We start from the raw sequence: 15,607 nt of genomic DNA, 5'->3' as shown, positions 1-15,607 counted from the left end.
ATAAAACTAAATTTCTTGTATTTTTTTAATTTATCGATTTTTTAAAGTTATTAATACTGATTTTCTAAAATCAACTGTAAATTTTATATAGATTTAATTTAGTTTTAAGTTTTTTATAAATTTGATTATTTCTAACAAATTTTTATATATATTTAGTATTTAAAAAAATTATATTTTTAATTAAATATTTTTTGTTCAATTTTTTTTCATAACGTTTATCTTACTCTTCTTCAAGAAATATGATTTTTTCATAGTTTTACATATCTAAAACAAAATTAATTTTTATTATTTTAATTAAAAATATGATTTTCAGTAAAAGAAATAAAAGTTAATTATTTTCTTTACAATAGTTATAATATAATTTTATATTAATCACATTTATTAACATGTGGTCATTAAGTAAGATATTGAAACAGTCATCTAATGAATAAATTAAAGTTAATAAATATAAAATTTTGAGTATTCAGTATAAAAAATTAATAAAAACTTAATTAAAGTTACTTAAATTTATAAGTAAGTTCGAAGTTAATTAAATTTTTTATTAATTAAAATTTATTTCAAATAATTCTAATATCTATAACAATATAAAAAGAGATATTTAATATACACATCTAGTTTTTTAAGACATATTTTAATATACACATCTGTTTTTAATTTTATCCTTTATAATATTAAAATATAAAGATATCTGATTTAAATTAATTAAGATAATTATGATTAATATTTATTAATTAAATTATACCCAAAAAAGAGAATATGAAACTAATTTCAGTATAACAGTTAAATTATAAGCACAAAATAAAGAGTAAAAATATTTTTTTCATAAAAAAATTTATTAAATAAAAATATAAACTTATTTCACATTTAATTTAAAATATTCTAAAATATTAATAGAATGAATTTATTTATTTGGAAGAAAATCCTTTGTTTAAGTCACCATGCTATCGACTTTCAGCTAATTCTTTTAGCTTTCTTCCAATTAAATTGTAAAGTTTCATGACTAAGTTGACTGATTTCTTAATGTTTTGAAATTAAACTTATTACAGCAAATTTTTGGAATCGTATTATTAACAATTATCAACGCAAAGAACTAAATTTGATTTATTATAACGTCATGGATTAAATTAACAAGGAAAGTATATTTCAGGACTATCAAAATTGTATTATTACATTAGGTCAAAACCTAATTAATATACTCTTCAAAATTATGTTTTAACATTAAATAAAGGTTTTATCACTATGTGTAAATAAGGTTGTATTTTTCAATGAAGGACAAATTTACATATGTACATAATGTATGTAACATTAAATCTATTACATCTAGATATCAAATTCAGTTTCTTTTTATTTGAAAAAATGTTAGACAGAGATAATATTACCATCATCACTTAATATGGGTTTTTTAAAGTGTTGTTTATAGGTATTCTTTGAATAATCCTTAATATGTGGATCGATGTATAATTTATATGTATGAGTGCATCTTCGTAAGTGAGTTGCAATCTTACAAAACCAATTTGTAAAATGAGGATTGCACCTCACTTATATATTATAATTCAACCTTATTATTAGTTGATGTGAGATCTCCAACATACCCCTCATGTCGAGGAATGAACATCTCAAGTGTGAGATTTGATATTAGTGGGTGGTTTAACAAGAGCCTGATAACAATACCATAATAGCCCCCAAAGAATTTGACTATGATAGACTTCGAATCTCTTCAGGATACAATGAGTATTCAAATTTCTCTAGGTTATACCTTTTTAACGTCACCCTAAGATTAAGAACTCTCAAGAAAACAAAAAAAAATGTTTTATTAACACCCTCTGTCACTAACACAGACTTGACACCGCTTGTGTGACATTAATTGACGCTGCAGACGTGACATTTGGTGAGGATGTGACACTGGCTCTATATTATAATATATGATCTGTAGCACACGCAAAACTGGTTACCCGTGTGTCTGTAAGTGGTTACTTATGTGACGCACGCAAAATTGGTTACCCGTGTGTGTAAGTGGTTACTTATGTGATGTTTATGGTCACCCACTCTTCATGAAAAAAAGTTCAATTTTTTTTAATAAGAACCATATATTACATCGGTCAGATGACTTAATCAGTGTAATAACCCTACCATAACTACCCAGCCATAGGTTCCTCCACATATACTGGGACACGCAAAATTGGTTACCCGTGTGTCTATAAGTGATTACCTATGTGACGTTTATGGTCACCCATTTTTCATGAAAAAAGAAATCATTTTTTAAATAAAAACCATATATTACATCAGTTAGATGACTTAACCGATGTAAAAATCATATATTACATCGGTTAGATGGCTTAACCGATGTAGGTTTCTCCACATATACTGGCACCACACAAAACTGGTTACCCATGTGTTTGTAAGTGGTTACCTATGTGACGTTTATGGTCACTCACTCTTCCTGAAGAAAAAAATCAATTTTTTTTAATAAAAAACATATATTACATCAGTTAGATGGTTTAACCGATGTAAAAATCATATATTACATCGGTTAGATGGCTTAACCGATGTAGGTTTCTCCACATATACTGCCACACGCAAAACTGGTTACCCATGTGTCTGTAAGTGGTTACCTATGTGACGTTTATGATCCACCCACTCTTTATGAAAAAAAATCAATTTTTTTTAATATGGATCATATATTACATCGGTTGGATGACTTAACCGATGTAATATGAGCCATTCTGAGTAAAAAATATATATTACACCGGTTGTTTCTAAGAACCGATGTAATATATTATTTTTTACCCTACTGCTCATTCGCGCACAATCTCACTATGTCACGTCATTGTCACATCTACAGCGTCAAATGTGTGTCATGTGTCGAGGGTGTCAACATATTGGAAAAAAAAAACACTCTCAAAGGGACCACAGAGAAAGCTCACAAGAGTATAACTTCACAATGTGAAGAATTACAATGGTTTAACACTTAACTCAAAGACTAGATGCTCTATCAACTTGATTAGACATTCATAGTGGCTCTTGTATTTTCAGCAAAATCCCTTGAATTGCGTTACTTTTCTTTCTTTTGTTCTTTACCTTCAATCTCTTTATATAGTTTTTAAAAATTATCATTTGATACTTGAATTGATTAAGTTTGGATTTTGCAATATCTTTATCTTTTGGTGATAGACGCTCGAAACAAAAAAAAGTTTGGATTTGTAATCTTTTAATTTGTTTTTGCTTCAAATGTATTTATGAAACTAATTCAGTTATTTGCAATATAGGTTAATAAAAACAAATTAAAACATAATTAAAAAATCTTTTCATTTTAGATAACACATGATACCGAAATAAATTACTTGAGATTTTTAAATTGTTTATATTTAAAAATATTTAGAAATATATTAAAAAGATATTTGCAAGATTTAATTTGAAATTAGGAAAATATAGATTTTAGAGATATACAAAAACAGGTGTAAAGACCTAGATGATTTGTCAAGCTCCTATGACCATTAGACAATTTGATGACTAGAAAATCTTTTGTGAAGTTTATTATCTTATGTTTTGAAGATAACAAAACTAACTATAATTTTTTCTTGTATCTTGAATGATCTAAACAATGTTTCTCTAAGTATAGTACTTAGTAGATCCTTTGAGAGTCTATAACATGTGTTCGTGATAGATGCTATGATAAAACTTGTTAATAATTCAGATTGAATATTTTACTTGTGTTTATAATGATTTAATAGTGTTTTGAACAACTACAGTATGTAGTAGACCAACTGAGCTTTTACAAATTTTGTTCATGTTAGATGGTTTACAATGTTATTTATGCTAGACGATCTAATAAATGTGTTAAACGAATAACAAGTTTTTTTTTATCATAATGGTTAAACGAAATCTTTTGAATACATATATCTTTTAGAAACACATTCAATCAAAGATATATTATATCCAAAAATGAAAATAATTAAATTTACGTGGTTTATAAAATACTCAATTCACCCTATTTTTTTAATATCTTCAAAATCCATCTTTTCTTAATAAGAATTGTTCAAAAATAAATCTTGAAAATATTATTTTAATATATTGTGAATATCTCTATAATATTTTCTTAAAGGAAATGATTTAAATAAATGAAAATCATAAGTACTTTGTTTTTGCATCATGTGTTATTTAGAATAAAGTTATTTTCTGATTATGTTATGATTTATTTTTACTAATTCATATTGTAAATACATTCAAATTAGTTTCTTAAACAGTTTCAAAACAAAAACAAATTGAAAATATTACAAATCCAATCTTTTTGGTTTAAGCGTCTAGCACAAAAAAAGATGAAGATATTAGGATACTGCAAAATCCAAAATGAACATATTCAAGTATTAGATGAAATTTTTTGAAAACTATATAAAGAGGTTGAAGGTGAAGAATGAAACAAGAGCAACTCAAGTAATTCAAGTTATTCAAGTCATCTTGCTGAAATTAAAAGTTACAGTGAGCGTCTAATTTAGCTATTAAAGCGTCAAGACTATTGGGTTGGGTGTTTGAACCATTATAATTATTCACATTGTGATGTCTATAGTGTCGCTCTATAATGAACACGAACACACAATTATGTCGGTGTTATCCCACCGAAGAGCAAATTTCTTTCTAACGAGCAAAACTCTTCTCTAGTGTCATTGTTGCCGAAATACCTATTTTAACTCGTATATCATATCTCATATCTAAAGTATATTAGTTCAGAATTACCTTTTCTAAAAAATTTGGGAAAATTTTCTCTAGTGTCTTTTCCTACATTTTGAACTAAGAGAAAGCCTCCCTCATAAATAAGAAATCATATATGTTATAATAAATAGAATCAGAAGTTTCATATATCACTATAGTGACGGTTGTCTCATCCATATAATATATTATCAATATATGTTAAAATGATTGATATTCGTCCAGATTTCGAAAGCACTACTCAATTTTTCTTCTTTTTTTATGAGTTGTGGGATCGAAGTTTATCAAAAAAACAACTACAATTGCATATAATTGCATACAATATCGTACCCAATGTTAAAATGGTTGATCTTTATTATTTTTTCCTTCATAGCAATTAAGATGCATGGTTTTTTCTTTAACTTGTGTTTTATGGAAAAATTGACTTTTAACAACCTAAATGTTAGATGTGATTGAATTTTTTTATAAAAGAATCTTAAAAGTAGAAAAATGCTTTAAATATTACATTTATAACATTTAATTTAAATCATATACCAAGATGAATCAATAAATTCAATTTCTTTTTTTATGCCTATTGTTCTTGCCGGTTGACTAGATTGTCTTCGTGCGTAGCAATGACTCCTTTGTCTTCGTTCCAATCTTACCCTTCATCGTCGTGAATACCTGAAACAGAGAGACAAATGGGTGCCCTCGCGACCGTTTGTACTCCGACGCTCAAGTCAGTAAGGGCAGAACACACCGTTGCACCTCCGTAACAGAACACCAAGAACACCACAAACATCGTGTTCAGGAAGTGCGTAACTGAATCGTAACTGAATTCTCTCTCTTGTTCTCAGATCACTTGTGTGTAAAGTGTGAAAAAACGTACCTTAGTCTGCTAACAACGAGAGCTTATATACCTTTCCGGTGCTTCTGTGACGTGTCTTCTTCTGACTTAAGCGTAACTCTGTGTGGGTGGCCTTATGACACTGTAACCCAACTTAGGGAAATCCCAGTGTGTAAGTCTCCCTTATTGAAGTGCATCCTCCGCGGGGGGTGACTACGTGGGTGCCAACTCATGCGCCCAAGCTTCTAGTCACTCACCTTGAGAGTGTTTATGCCCTCCTCACATGCCATGCATGCAGATTACCCCCTCGGACGTGACCCCCTCATGGGTCGTCTCTATCCCAGTGGTTCCCTGACGGTGGCGCGTTCTATCGCGTCCCCACGCCTCATGCATAGATACTCCGTGAGTTGGGTCTCTCCCTGCTAGTACTGGGGGTGTGGCTTGGAAACCACCTTTCTCGCCTATTATCACTCTTCGAGGTACCAAGGCCCGAGGCCTCCACGCCCTACCGTGCCGTCCCCTCCACGGTCACTCCTACCCATGGGTATCGGGGGGTGGCACCACCCAGCTACGAGCACTTCTTGGTCCGAGCCCAGTCAACGCCCGAGGTTGGTCAACGCCCGAGGCCTGGTCGACCCCCTTTTTTACCTCATTGCGCCCCTAATGGGTCCTACCAAGTGTTGACTTCGATCAACGCCCGAGGACGGGTTGGTACACCTATATAATCCAAGGCATACTAAGATTAAAATCATTCGTATTACAAGTTATACACTTTCAATAATCTCAAACTACTATTAGAAATGTGTTAGGGTGTTCAATTAATGGATCAATATTAAGTTTGCTTTGATATGAAATTGAAAGGAGATGATTGTAAATCATGATTGAAAGCTCAAATATACCAATGCGAGCACTCAAATATCATTATGCACTATCTAGGATGTTCATGAGCTTTGAAACATGATTATTTTGATCTTTTCTATTTTGTGGTGAAAGTAACCACCACTTACAATATTCAGACTTGAATGAGGATTTATTCAATAAATATTTGTACTTACGATTTGTAACACATTTCTACTCAAACCATATCTCCTAAGTAAGATCTAACACAATACTTAATGATTATCCAAACACCCTATTTTTAATTTTGCAGGAATTTATATTTATATTTATAGTATAATCATTAAAATATTTATACAATGTTGTATATTATAAATTATTTCTAAATTACCAATAAATATATTTTTTTTGTTAAAATATCTTAAAATTTTAAATATTTTAAGTTAGGTAAGTCATGTTTAAAAAAATACACTCAACAATCTCATGCATGCACTTAGGTAGGTCATGGGATTTAAAAATATATACTTATAATATGCATTAGTGTTGTGTTTTTATTGGAGACATAACACTCATGTTGTATATAATTTACACTAATGTTGTATATTATAAATTATTTATAAATTATCAATAAATATATTTTTATTTATTAAAATATCTTAATTATTTTAAAAAAATACCCTCAACCATCTCATGCACTTAGATAGATCATGGGGCTTAAAAGGATATACACTCAATTTAAGAATAAAGAAGAATAACTTATATTAATAAAGAGAAATTTAGAAAATAAAATCTTAAAAATTCTAACGGTTCAAATACTAGTTTTTTAACCTGCGTACAATTATTTATTTATTAAGTTTTTATCATAGGTCCTTTATAATTTTAATGGTGAAAGATTGGTGGATTAAGTTCAACCAGATTTTATTCCTCCTCTCTCCTCCTACACACCATTAAATTATATTTATATTGATTGTTAAAATATTAAAAAATAACTTCTTAGTTAAATGTTTGTAAAGAAAAATAGTCCACTCATAATATTAATTTTATAAAACTTATATAATTTTTTTTCTAATTTAAAAAATAACTACATACATAAAATAAATTTATATATTATTTATTTAAATTTATGCTAATAATTATTTAGATATTTTCAAAATATTATATAGTTTTTAATATAGAGAGTATTTATATAGATAAAATATAATTTAGTTAAAATTATATTTTTTATAATTCCCATAATTTGTAAAAATATAAATTAAAAAATAATTTCATTTAAAAATAATTTATAATATACTATTTAATTATTTAATTTGTTATCTTATGTGCATCAAATACTAAATATGATTATAACATAGCAAATTTTTATATTATCACATATTTATTTTATTCTATCATATTTTATCCATATTAACCTTAAAAGTTAAATAATCTTACCATCTATATAGAAATAAAGCAATAAACACCACGGTGTCCACATCCACACTAAATCTCTATGCTTACCTTTTTCTGTTAAATATTTTTTTTTATCGAATTTGAAGAGGATTATTAAAATATTATGACACAAAAACATATAAGATTATCATAAAATTAGAAGCACAGGCTAACAATGAATTTCTGGTATAAGAATTTCCAAATTTTGAATTTACTTATTGTTCAAAGATAATTAGCCTCCTCCATTGACCTCTTCATTCAATTTTTTTTAAAACCATTTTTCTCTTCTCTGACCAGGGTTGAATATTCATTACCTAATTAACTAGTGGAAGAATGTTTTAACAATAGGCAGAGAAAGTTAGTAAAATAGTATTATAATTGAGTAAACTTGTAAGAAAATTATGTATAATAAAATCAATTATTTAAAGAAAACTACCTTAAAAACGTGAAGAATAATTATAAAATTATGGCATAATTAAATGTTTTTCTTTTTATTAACATTTTCTTAATCTCCAACTTTTGCGCATATTTGCAGAATATATGAAAAACGTTTATGCTTTTAACATTTGATGACATATATACACGGTGCATAGTTTTAATTTCTAAAAATAATAATTAATAATTGATATAATATAATAATGATTTAATTATCATATATTAACCTGTAACACTTTTTTTTAGGTAGGAAATAATATGTGAAGATAGTACATTAATGTATAATAGAAAAAAAGTAAAGAATTCAAGAGGAGATAATTATTAAATAAATATATTACAATGCTTTAAATTTTCTTATCCACAAACTGTTAAAATTTAAATAATATTAACCTTTTTATAATTTAAATCATTTTTAAATGCACGTATTTAAAAACATATTTTTTTAGATAATGACAACTTTTTATTGTCACCATTAGTAATTTTTTAAAAGTTGATTTTTATATTTTGGTCATTCTTCAATGCGACGATATTTGTCAGGTTTTCAAGATGTATAAAGTCTTCCTTTATTTTATCTTGAAAAGCTTATCACTTTAACTCATGGTTTTATGAAAAACATTAAATCTTCATTATTAATAAATAATAAATAAATACAAAAGATATTTTACAAAACATAAAAGTAATTTTCAATATATAGTATATGACGAGTTTAAAGACTTTAGTTCAAATTAAATACGTACATGAAGAGTCTATAATCCAGGCTAAGGATGTTAAATTAATTTAGATAAAAAATACAAAATTAAATTGATTTTAAATGATCGAATTGAGCAATTTATTAATAACATTGAGACAAAATTAAATATAATAAACATTAAACTTTCTTACCAATAAAAAATTTCTTACTAAATTAACCGACTTTCTTATTAAATATAAAGACAATTAAACTAATTTAATGTTTCTAATATAATTCAAGCAACTTTCTCAATAAATGTAAATTACTTAACATAATCTCATATTTAGCAACAAAGAAATATAAGAAATTTGACAACAAAATCCAAGAACTAAAATATTTATAAAAATTAAGTAAATAAAAAATTAAGAGAGTGAAAAAAAAAAAGCGTAGTCTACTTTGGCGAAGAAGTTCATAAGTATAAATCTTGGGATCATGGTTCTGATGTTATTATTCTGCGTTTCTCTCACCCCTTTACTTTTTTTCCTAATAAATCCTTCAAAAGGAAAACCGTTTTCTCCTGTTCTCTTCTTTCAACCTTATCTTAGGTTCGGTTCTGCGTTAACGCATGAAGGATTCGAATTCGGATCTGTTTGACCCGGTCGTGGCCATGGAGTCCGAGTGGTCCCGCGGCGGTTCTACTTCCGACGCCGATTTCGCCTTCGCTTTCAACGACAGTAACTTCTCCGACAGGGTTCTCCGGATCGAGATCATGCCTGACCCGGTTGATGCCCGACCCGATACTGATGGCTGCACCACCATTGCCGACTGGGCGCGCCACCGCAAGCGCCGCCGCGAGGATGTAAAAAAGGATAACGGTAATCTCTCCCTCTCTCTGTCACTCCCTCTATGTATCTGTTTCTGTTGTTTGTTTGAAAAAAAAAATTCTAGGGTTTCTATAATTCTTCACTGGTAGAAGTAGAAATGGTCCTGCTATTGCACTTACAACATGTTGTTTTATACAAAATTAGAAAAAGAGGACCATTGTAGGGTTAAAATTGGAAATACGATTTGGCTGTGTTTTTTTGTATGAATTTGAAAGTCTTTTTTGCCTAAAAAGAGTGTGTTAGATGGATATTATTTGAGTAGAAGCGTGTGTTTTCAAATTGTATGCTTAATATATATATCTATGCTCTTTTGTATTCAGGTGTGGATATTGCTTCGGTGCCAGACGAGCAAATATTGAACGGGAATCAGCCTGATTTGGATGAGTGTGAAAACCAAGATGAGGATGCTGTTGCAATGGTTGAAGAACCCAATTCTGGTATTTGAATTGAATGTCTTAAAAATATTACGCTTGGAGAGTGTTTTTGATTAATATGTTCAAATTCTACTTGAAGTGTTCAGGCAGTAGAGGGGGTGATGTAAGGCATAGCGTAGAGTGTGGAATTGAGGGAGAGCTTAAACAAGATGAAAACAGAAGAAACACAAATCTCCTAGTTGTTTTGGCGTACTTGTTTTGGGAATAGTTTTTAAAACTCAAATGATTCTGGATGAGAAATTGATTGCTGAGTGGTCTAAAATTGTTTTAGCGAACAGTTTTTAAATCCAAAAAATGAGAAGAGAATCAAATATGTCCCAGTTGTATAGGTTTTTGAGAACTTACATTTTTCCAATGAAATGCTCCAGTTTAATTGAATAATATGATTGAAACATGAGTGCGATTTACTTAATAAAGAGAAAATTTCCAGAAAGTATGACATTCTCCCTTTGTGTGAGGAAACAGACATGGATATCTTTTGGTTCCTTTTTTTTAAGTATGAAGTTATAAATTCTGTTCTATGAAGGCTTGAGTTTTGTGGGATTAATGTAGGTGATGAAGCTACCAACAGTATTGATTCAGACTGGAGCATGGACTGCTCTGCAGGTGCAGTTGTAAGAGTTAAAACGCTGCACATAAGTTCTCCTATTCTGGCTGCAAAAAGTCCTTTCTTCTATAAGGTAGATGAATATCGTTGTCTTTATTATAGGATGCATTTTGAATATTTTTTCCAAAATTAAGTTTTCTTAGCAGTTTATTTACTTTATGCAGCTTTTCTCAAATGGGATGAGAGAATCTGAGCAGAGACATGTCACCCTCCGAATTAATGCTTCTGGTATAAACATAAGAATATGATTTTTAGATTCTTTGCACAATTGTTTTTCTTTTCCCTCAAATGTTTGTTTACAACTACCATACTTCTTTTCATGTTGCAGAAGAAGCTGCTCTCATGGAGCTGCTGAATTTTATGTACAGTAACACCTTGAATACTACTACTACAGCACCTGCTTTACTGGATGTGTTGATGGCTGCTGATAAATTTGAAGTTGCTTCATGCATGAGATGCTGTAGCCGGTTATTGCGGAATATGCCTATGACACCTGACTCTGCATTGCTTTATTTGGAGCTTCCTTCTAGTGTCTTAATGGCTGATGCAGTCCAACCATTGACTGATGCTGCAAAGCAGTATCTGGCTGGTCGGTACAAGGATATAACCAAGTAAGTGTTTGCCTTTTGAATTTTAATTCCAGTTATATTATCTGACACTCAAGCATTACAAACTAATACATATATTGGATGGAGTTTCTTTGCCTTGATCTGTCTTTTTTCTTGTATTGAATGGCCTATAATACTCCTCATCATCCAGCCTCTCTTGTTTGTGATGGTACTAAAATATCTTATTTGTCAGTTGTGGCGGCTACATTTTGTGCTTTGTTTGAATTTTTTCAATTGCTCATATTGTTGGAGACTGGGAAGAGTTGGAAACAAAATTCATATTCATAGAAGAGACTCCTATATGTGTGTTCATTGCATCTAATAATTGGTACTCTTGTGTATAATACTTTTGGTGGATGGCTACTACTTTTAGTGAATCAACTTCTAGTGTGTTTGATCCTGCATTTGAATGCCTGTTATGAGTGTCTCTCTCAAAGCTATCTGTATTCTGCATTTTTTACAATGGCATTTTGAACATTTTATTAATAGGTTATAAATATTTTAGATAGGGTTTCTCTATTATGGAATTCCATGACAAATTCCATTCTTTAGAAAACACCTGTTTCTTTGGTTGCCATTTTTCACCGTTTAGGTCTTCGTATCATATTTTTTTCTGAATCTTGTTTACGTCCAGGTTCCAGGAAGAGGTTTTGGCCTTGCCCCTAGCTGGAATAGAGGCAATACTGTCTAGTGATGATCTCCAGGTTGCCTCAGAAGATGCTGTATATGATTTTGTGCTGAAGTGGTCGCGACTGCAGTACCCTAAACTGGAAGAAAGGCGAGAAGTCTTGGGTTCCCGTCTAGCTCGTTTAATTCGCTTCCCTTACATGACCTGTCGAAAGCTTAAGAAGGTCTTGACCTGTTCTGACTTCGACCATGATGTTGCTTCTAAACTTGTACTGGAGGGCCTATTTTTCAAGGCTGAGGCTCCGCACCGTCAGCGGGCACTGGCTGCGGAAGACTCCGCATCTTCAAATCATCGTTTTGTGGAGAGGGCATACAAATATCGCCCTGTGAAGGTGGTAGAATTTGAACTTCCCCGGCAGCAGTGTGTGGTGTACTTGGATCTGAAGCGGGAGGAGTGCGCCAATCTATTCCCATCGGGCCGAGTTTATTCTCAGGCATTCCATTTGGGTGGTCAAGGTTTTTTCTTATCAGCACATTGCAACATGGATCAACAAAGCTCTTTCCATTGCTTTGGGCTGTTTTTGGGAATGCAGGAGAAGGGCTCAGTGAGCTTTGCTGTTGACTATGAGTTTGCTGCAAGGTCTAGGCCAACAGAGGAATTTGTTAGCAAGTACAAAGGCAACTATGTGTTCACAGGGGGAAAGGCTGTTGGGTACAGAAACTTGTTTGCTATACCATGGACATCCTTCATGGCTGAGGATAGTCTTTACTTTATCAACGGTGTCCTCCACCTTAGAGCTGAGCTCACCATCAGACACTGACATCGTTTCTAGTTGTAAACTTCTATTCCAGTTCGTAGCACTCACCTTTCTTTATTTAGGTTTTAAATTCTCATTTCCTGCTAGCATGTAATCTTTTCAAAGCTAAATAGGAAATGAGGTCAAGTTGTTTGGATCAAGTAAATACAAGAAAAAGTAAGTAAAAGTTTAAATACAGTTTAAAAGATTATAAAATAACATATATATATATAATAATGAATTTACTTATGTTACTATAAATTAATTTTAACTAAATAATAGATAATAATTTTATAATTAGTTAATAATTTTTATTATTATTTAATTTTATTAATATTATTTATTATTTATAATTATTTTATTATAGTCATCATTACATAAATTTATAATATTTTTTATTATTTTAATAATAATAATTATTTATATTATATAATTAATTATATTTATCATTAAAATATAAATGTTAATGAATTAATAATATAAAAATATAATATATATTTAGTATAATAACTGTAAAATATATAAAAAAATATATTCATAATGAATTACATAATTCATTACGGAAATTCATGATTTATAAATCCTTTTATAGTTGTGAAGAAAGAAGCTGGAATTTTAATTCCTTGTTTTCTGTTTTTAATTATCTTTTGATTTTTGTGCTTTCTTGATGTTGTTTCGTTTGTGTAAATTCGTCTTTTGGAAGCAAACTGGGCCTAACTTAACTTCTTTCTATTCGTTTGTGTAGATTCGTCTTTTGGAAGCAAACTGAGCCTAATCTAACTTCTTTCCATTTCTGTGATTCGCACATGCTTAGAAGGCTTTATTTAATATCACATCTAAATTTAAATTCATCAAACAAATAGAGTGCTAATTTTTCATTTATTTTTCTGCTTTGATAATTTTATTTCTAAGAAATTTAATTCTGTTTTCATGGATGAATTTTAATTAATTTTTTGGTTTTGCCTTCAGATTTCCATGGACTATTTATATCAAGATAGTTTTTATTTAATCAAGATGTATTTAATATTTTTCAGCATGATTTCTTTAAGAAATAAAAAATATATAAAATGAAAATAATTTTTTAATAATAACAATTTAGAATATATTGTCCATTTCTTAAGTTACTATTCTCAAATCCCAAATTACTATTAAAAAATCATTTTTTCAAAAGCCGCTTCAATTTATTTTAGAAAACTAAAATTCTTGTTTCTCTTTCAAAATATTTTTCAAGAAATAAAAAAATATAAAATGAAAATCATATTTTAGTTAGGAATTTTAAATAAAGTGTAGAAAATAGTAAGTATTTTGAGATTACAAAATATTATTGCAACAACACAAATATAAGTAATTAAACTATTTACAATTGTATATTAGTATCTAAAGCTATTTGTTACATGTTTTCTGTTAGGTATATGAGGAATGATATGTAGAAATGAAAAGCTGGGAAGTAAACTTTGGAATTGATAATACATTAATTTATAATATAAATAGTTACTAACTAAAATTTTGGCACTTAAAAATTAAATATTAATTTAAATTTTATTTTATAAAATTTTATTAATAAGAGAAATTATTTTAAATTTCAATGATTTTTTAATTTTGTATCTAATTTAGTTAATACAATAATTAATTATTTTTTTTTAAAATTTAATTTTCATTTAATGATTTTTTAATAATATTATGCCTATAATATATGATGTAGATTTTACGACTTTAATATTTTTTTTATAATAATTTAAGATGTAAATCCACTTTTACCTTTTCTTTAAGCGACCGTGATATTTTATATAAGATATACTTTGTTTTTTTATTTGTTTTTTTTTTCTTTAAGAATTTAATTGTTATTTAAAGATAAGTATATTTAACAATTAATTCTTGTTTAAATTGATATATATATATTATTATATTTTTATTATATTTTTTTATTTTTTAATACAATGTTGTTTAATGATTTTTTTAATTTTAGTTTTTAAAATTGAAATTATTTTTAAATGAGTTTATAATTATTTTTATATTTATTTATTTTTGTACAAAATTAGTTGATATTTAAGAATTTTTTATTTATATTTTCTGAAAAACAGTTTGAAGTAAATAATTTTTATTTTTTCTAATTTTTTATAAAAGTAGTTATTGTTTAAGGATTTTGTTTATTTTATATTTTAGAAAAAAAAATTAAAGTTTGAATTTTTTTAGTAGAGGTAATGAGTCAAAGAGAAAGAAAGAAATAAATATAATATATATGAAATCGTGAGAATGTTTTTCCTTATATATTTTTAGTCTAAGTGAAGGTTTTCTTTATATATTTTATCGTGTTGTAAGAATGAAATATCATCTTACTAGATTAATAAAGAATGTTATTGTTTGTACAACTTTTTCAAAATGATATTAAAGATATATTTTTGAAATTATTAGAAAATAAAGAGAAAAAAAAGAGCAAATTGTCAAGATTGTTTTTAAGAGGTGGATATGAAAAGAAAAATAAAAAAAAACATCATTATCATTTGACAAAAAGGAAAAAAGGAGTTATATATAAAGCAAAAAATTATGAAGCTCTTACTTAATTTGGCAAGAAGCTCTTTATTTGTCCAAATGTTAAAATTTGTTTTTTGACATAGAAATGGTTTAAAACCTCTTACTTATCATGAAGTTAGAATATCTTATTTGAAAAAGGCAATTAACAATATTTAAGATACTTTGAAGAAATATAAGGTTGAATGAGAGAAATATGGTTGTACTTTGATGTGTGGTGG

The 15,607-nt window shown here is 28.5% G+C and overlaps 1 protein-coding gene across 1 annotated transcript; it reads left to right on the top strand.

Moving 5' to 3' along the window:
* The first annotated feature begins 9,351 nt into the window (after positions 1 to 9,351).
* Positions 9,352 to 13,034, top strand: LOC137812560 (BTB/POZ domain-containing protein POB1-like). Its single transcript, XM_068614636.1, has 6 exons — positions 9,352 to 9,775; positions 10,105 to 10,221; positions 10,771 to 10,898; positions 10,990 to 11,053; positions 11,154 to 11,436; positions 12,068 to 13,034. Exons 1-6 carry the CDS (start codon positions 9,526 to 9,528, stop codon positions 12,879 to 12,881), a joined length of 1,656 nt encoding a protein of 551 aa, XP_068470737.1. The 5' UTR covers positions 9,352 to 9,525; the 3' UTR covers positions 12,882 to 13,034.
* The last annotated feature ends 2,573 nt before the right edge of the window (positions 13,035 to 15,607 follow it).

Source organism: Phaseolus vulgaris, chromosome 10 (genome assembly GCF_000499845.2).
Source record: "Phaseolus vulgaris cultivar G19833 chromosome 10, P. vulgaris v2.0, whole genome shotgun sequence".
Classification (NCBI taxonomy): domain Eukaryota; kingdom Viridiplantae; phylum Streptophyta; class Magnoliopsida; order Fabales; family Fabaceae; genus Phaseolus; species Phaseolus vulgaris.
Note: the sequence above shows the minus strand (reverse complement) of the source record. Positions and strands in the feature narration are given on the sequence as shown.

Bases quoted from the DNA above. Each gene is read 5' to 3' on its own strand.
- LOC137812560 (XM_068614636.1), top strand. From the start codon at position 9,526: ATGAAGGATTCGAATTCGGATCTGTTTGACCCGGTCGTGGCCATGGAG. The intron at 10,899-10,989 runs GTAGATGAATAT...TACTTTATGCAG, and splicing joins AAAGTCCTTTCTTCTATAAG to CTTTTCTCAAATGGGATGAG. The intron at 11,054-11,153 runs GTATAAACATAA...TTCATGTTGCAG, and splicing joins CCTCCGAATTAATGCTTCTG to AAGAAGCTGCTCTCATGGAG.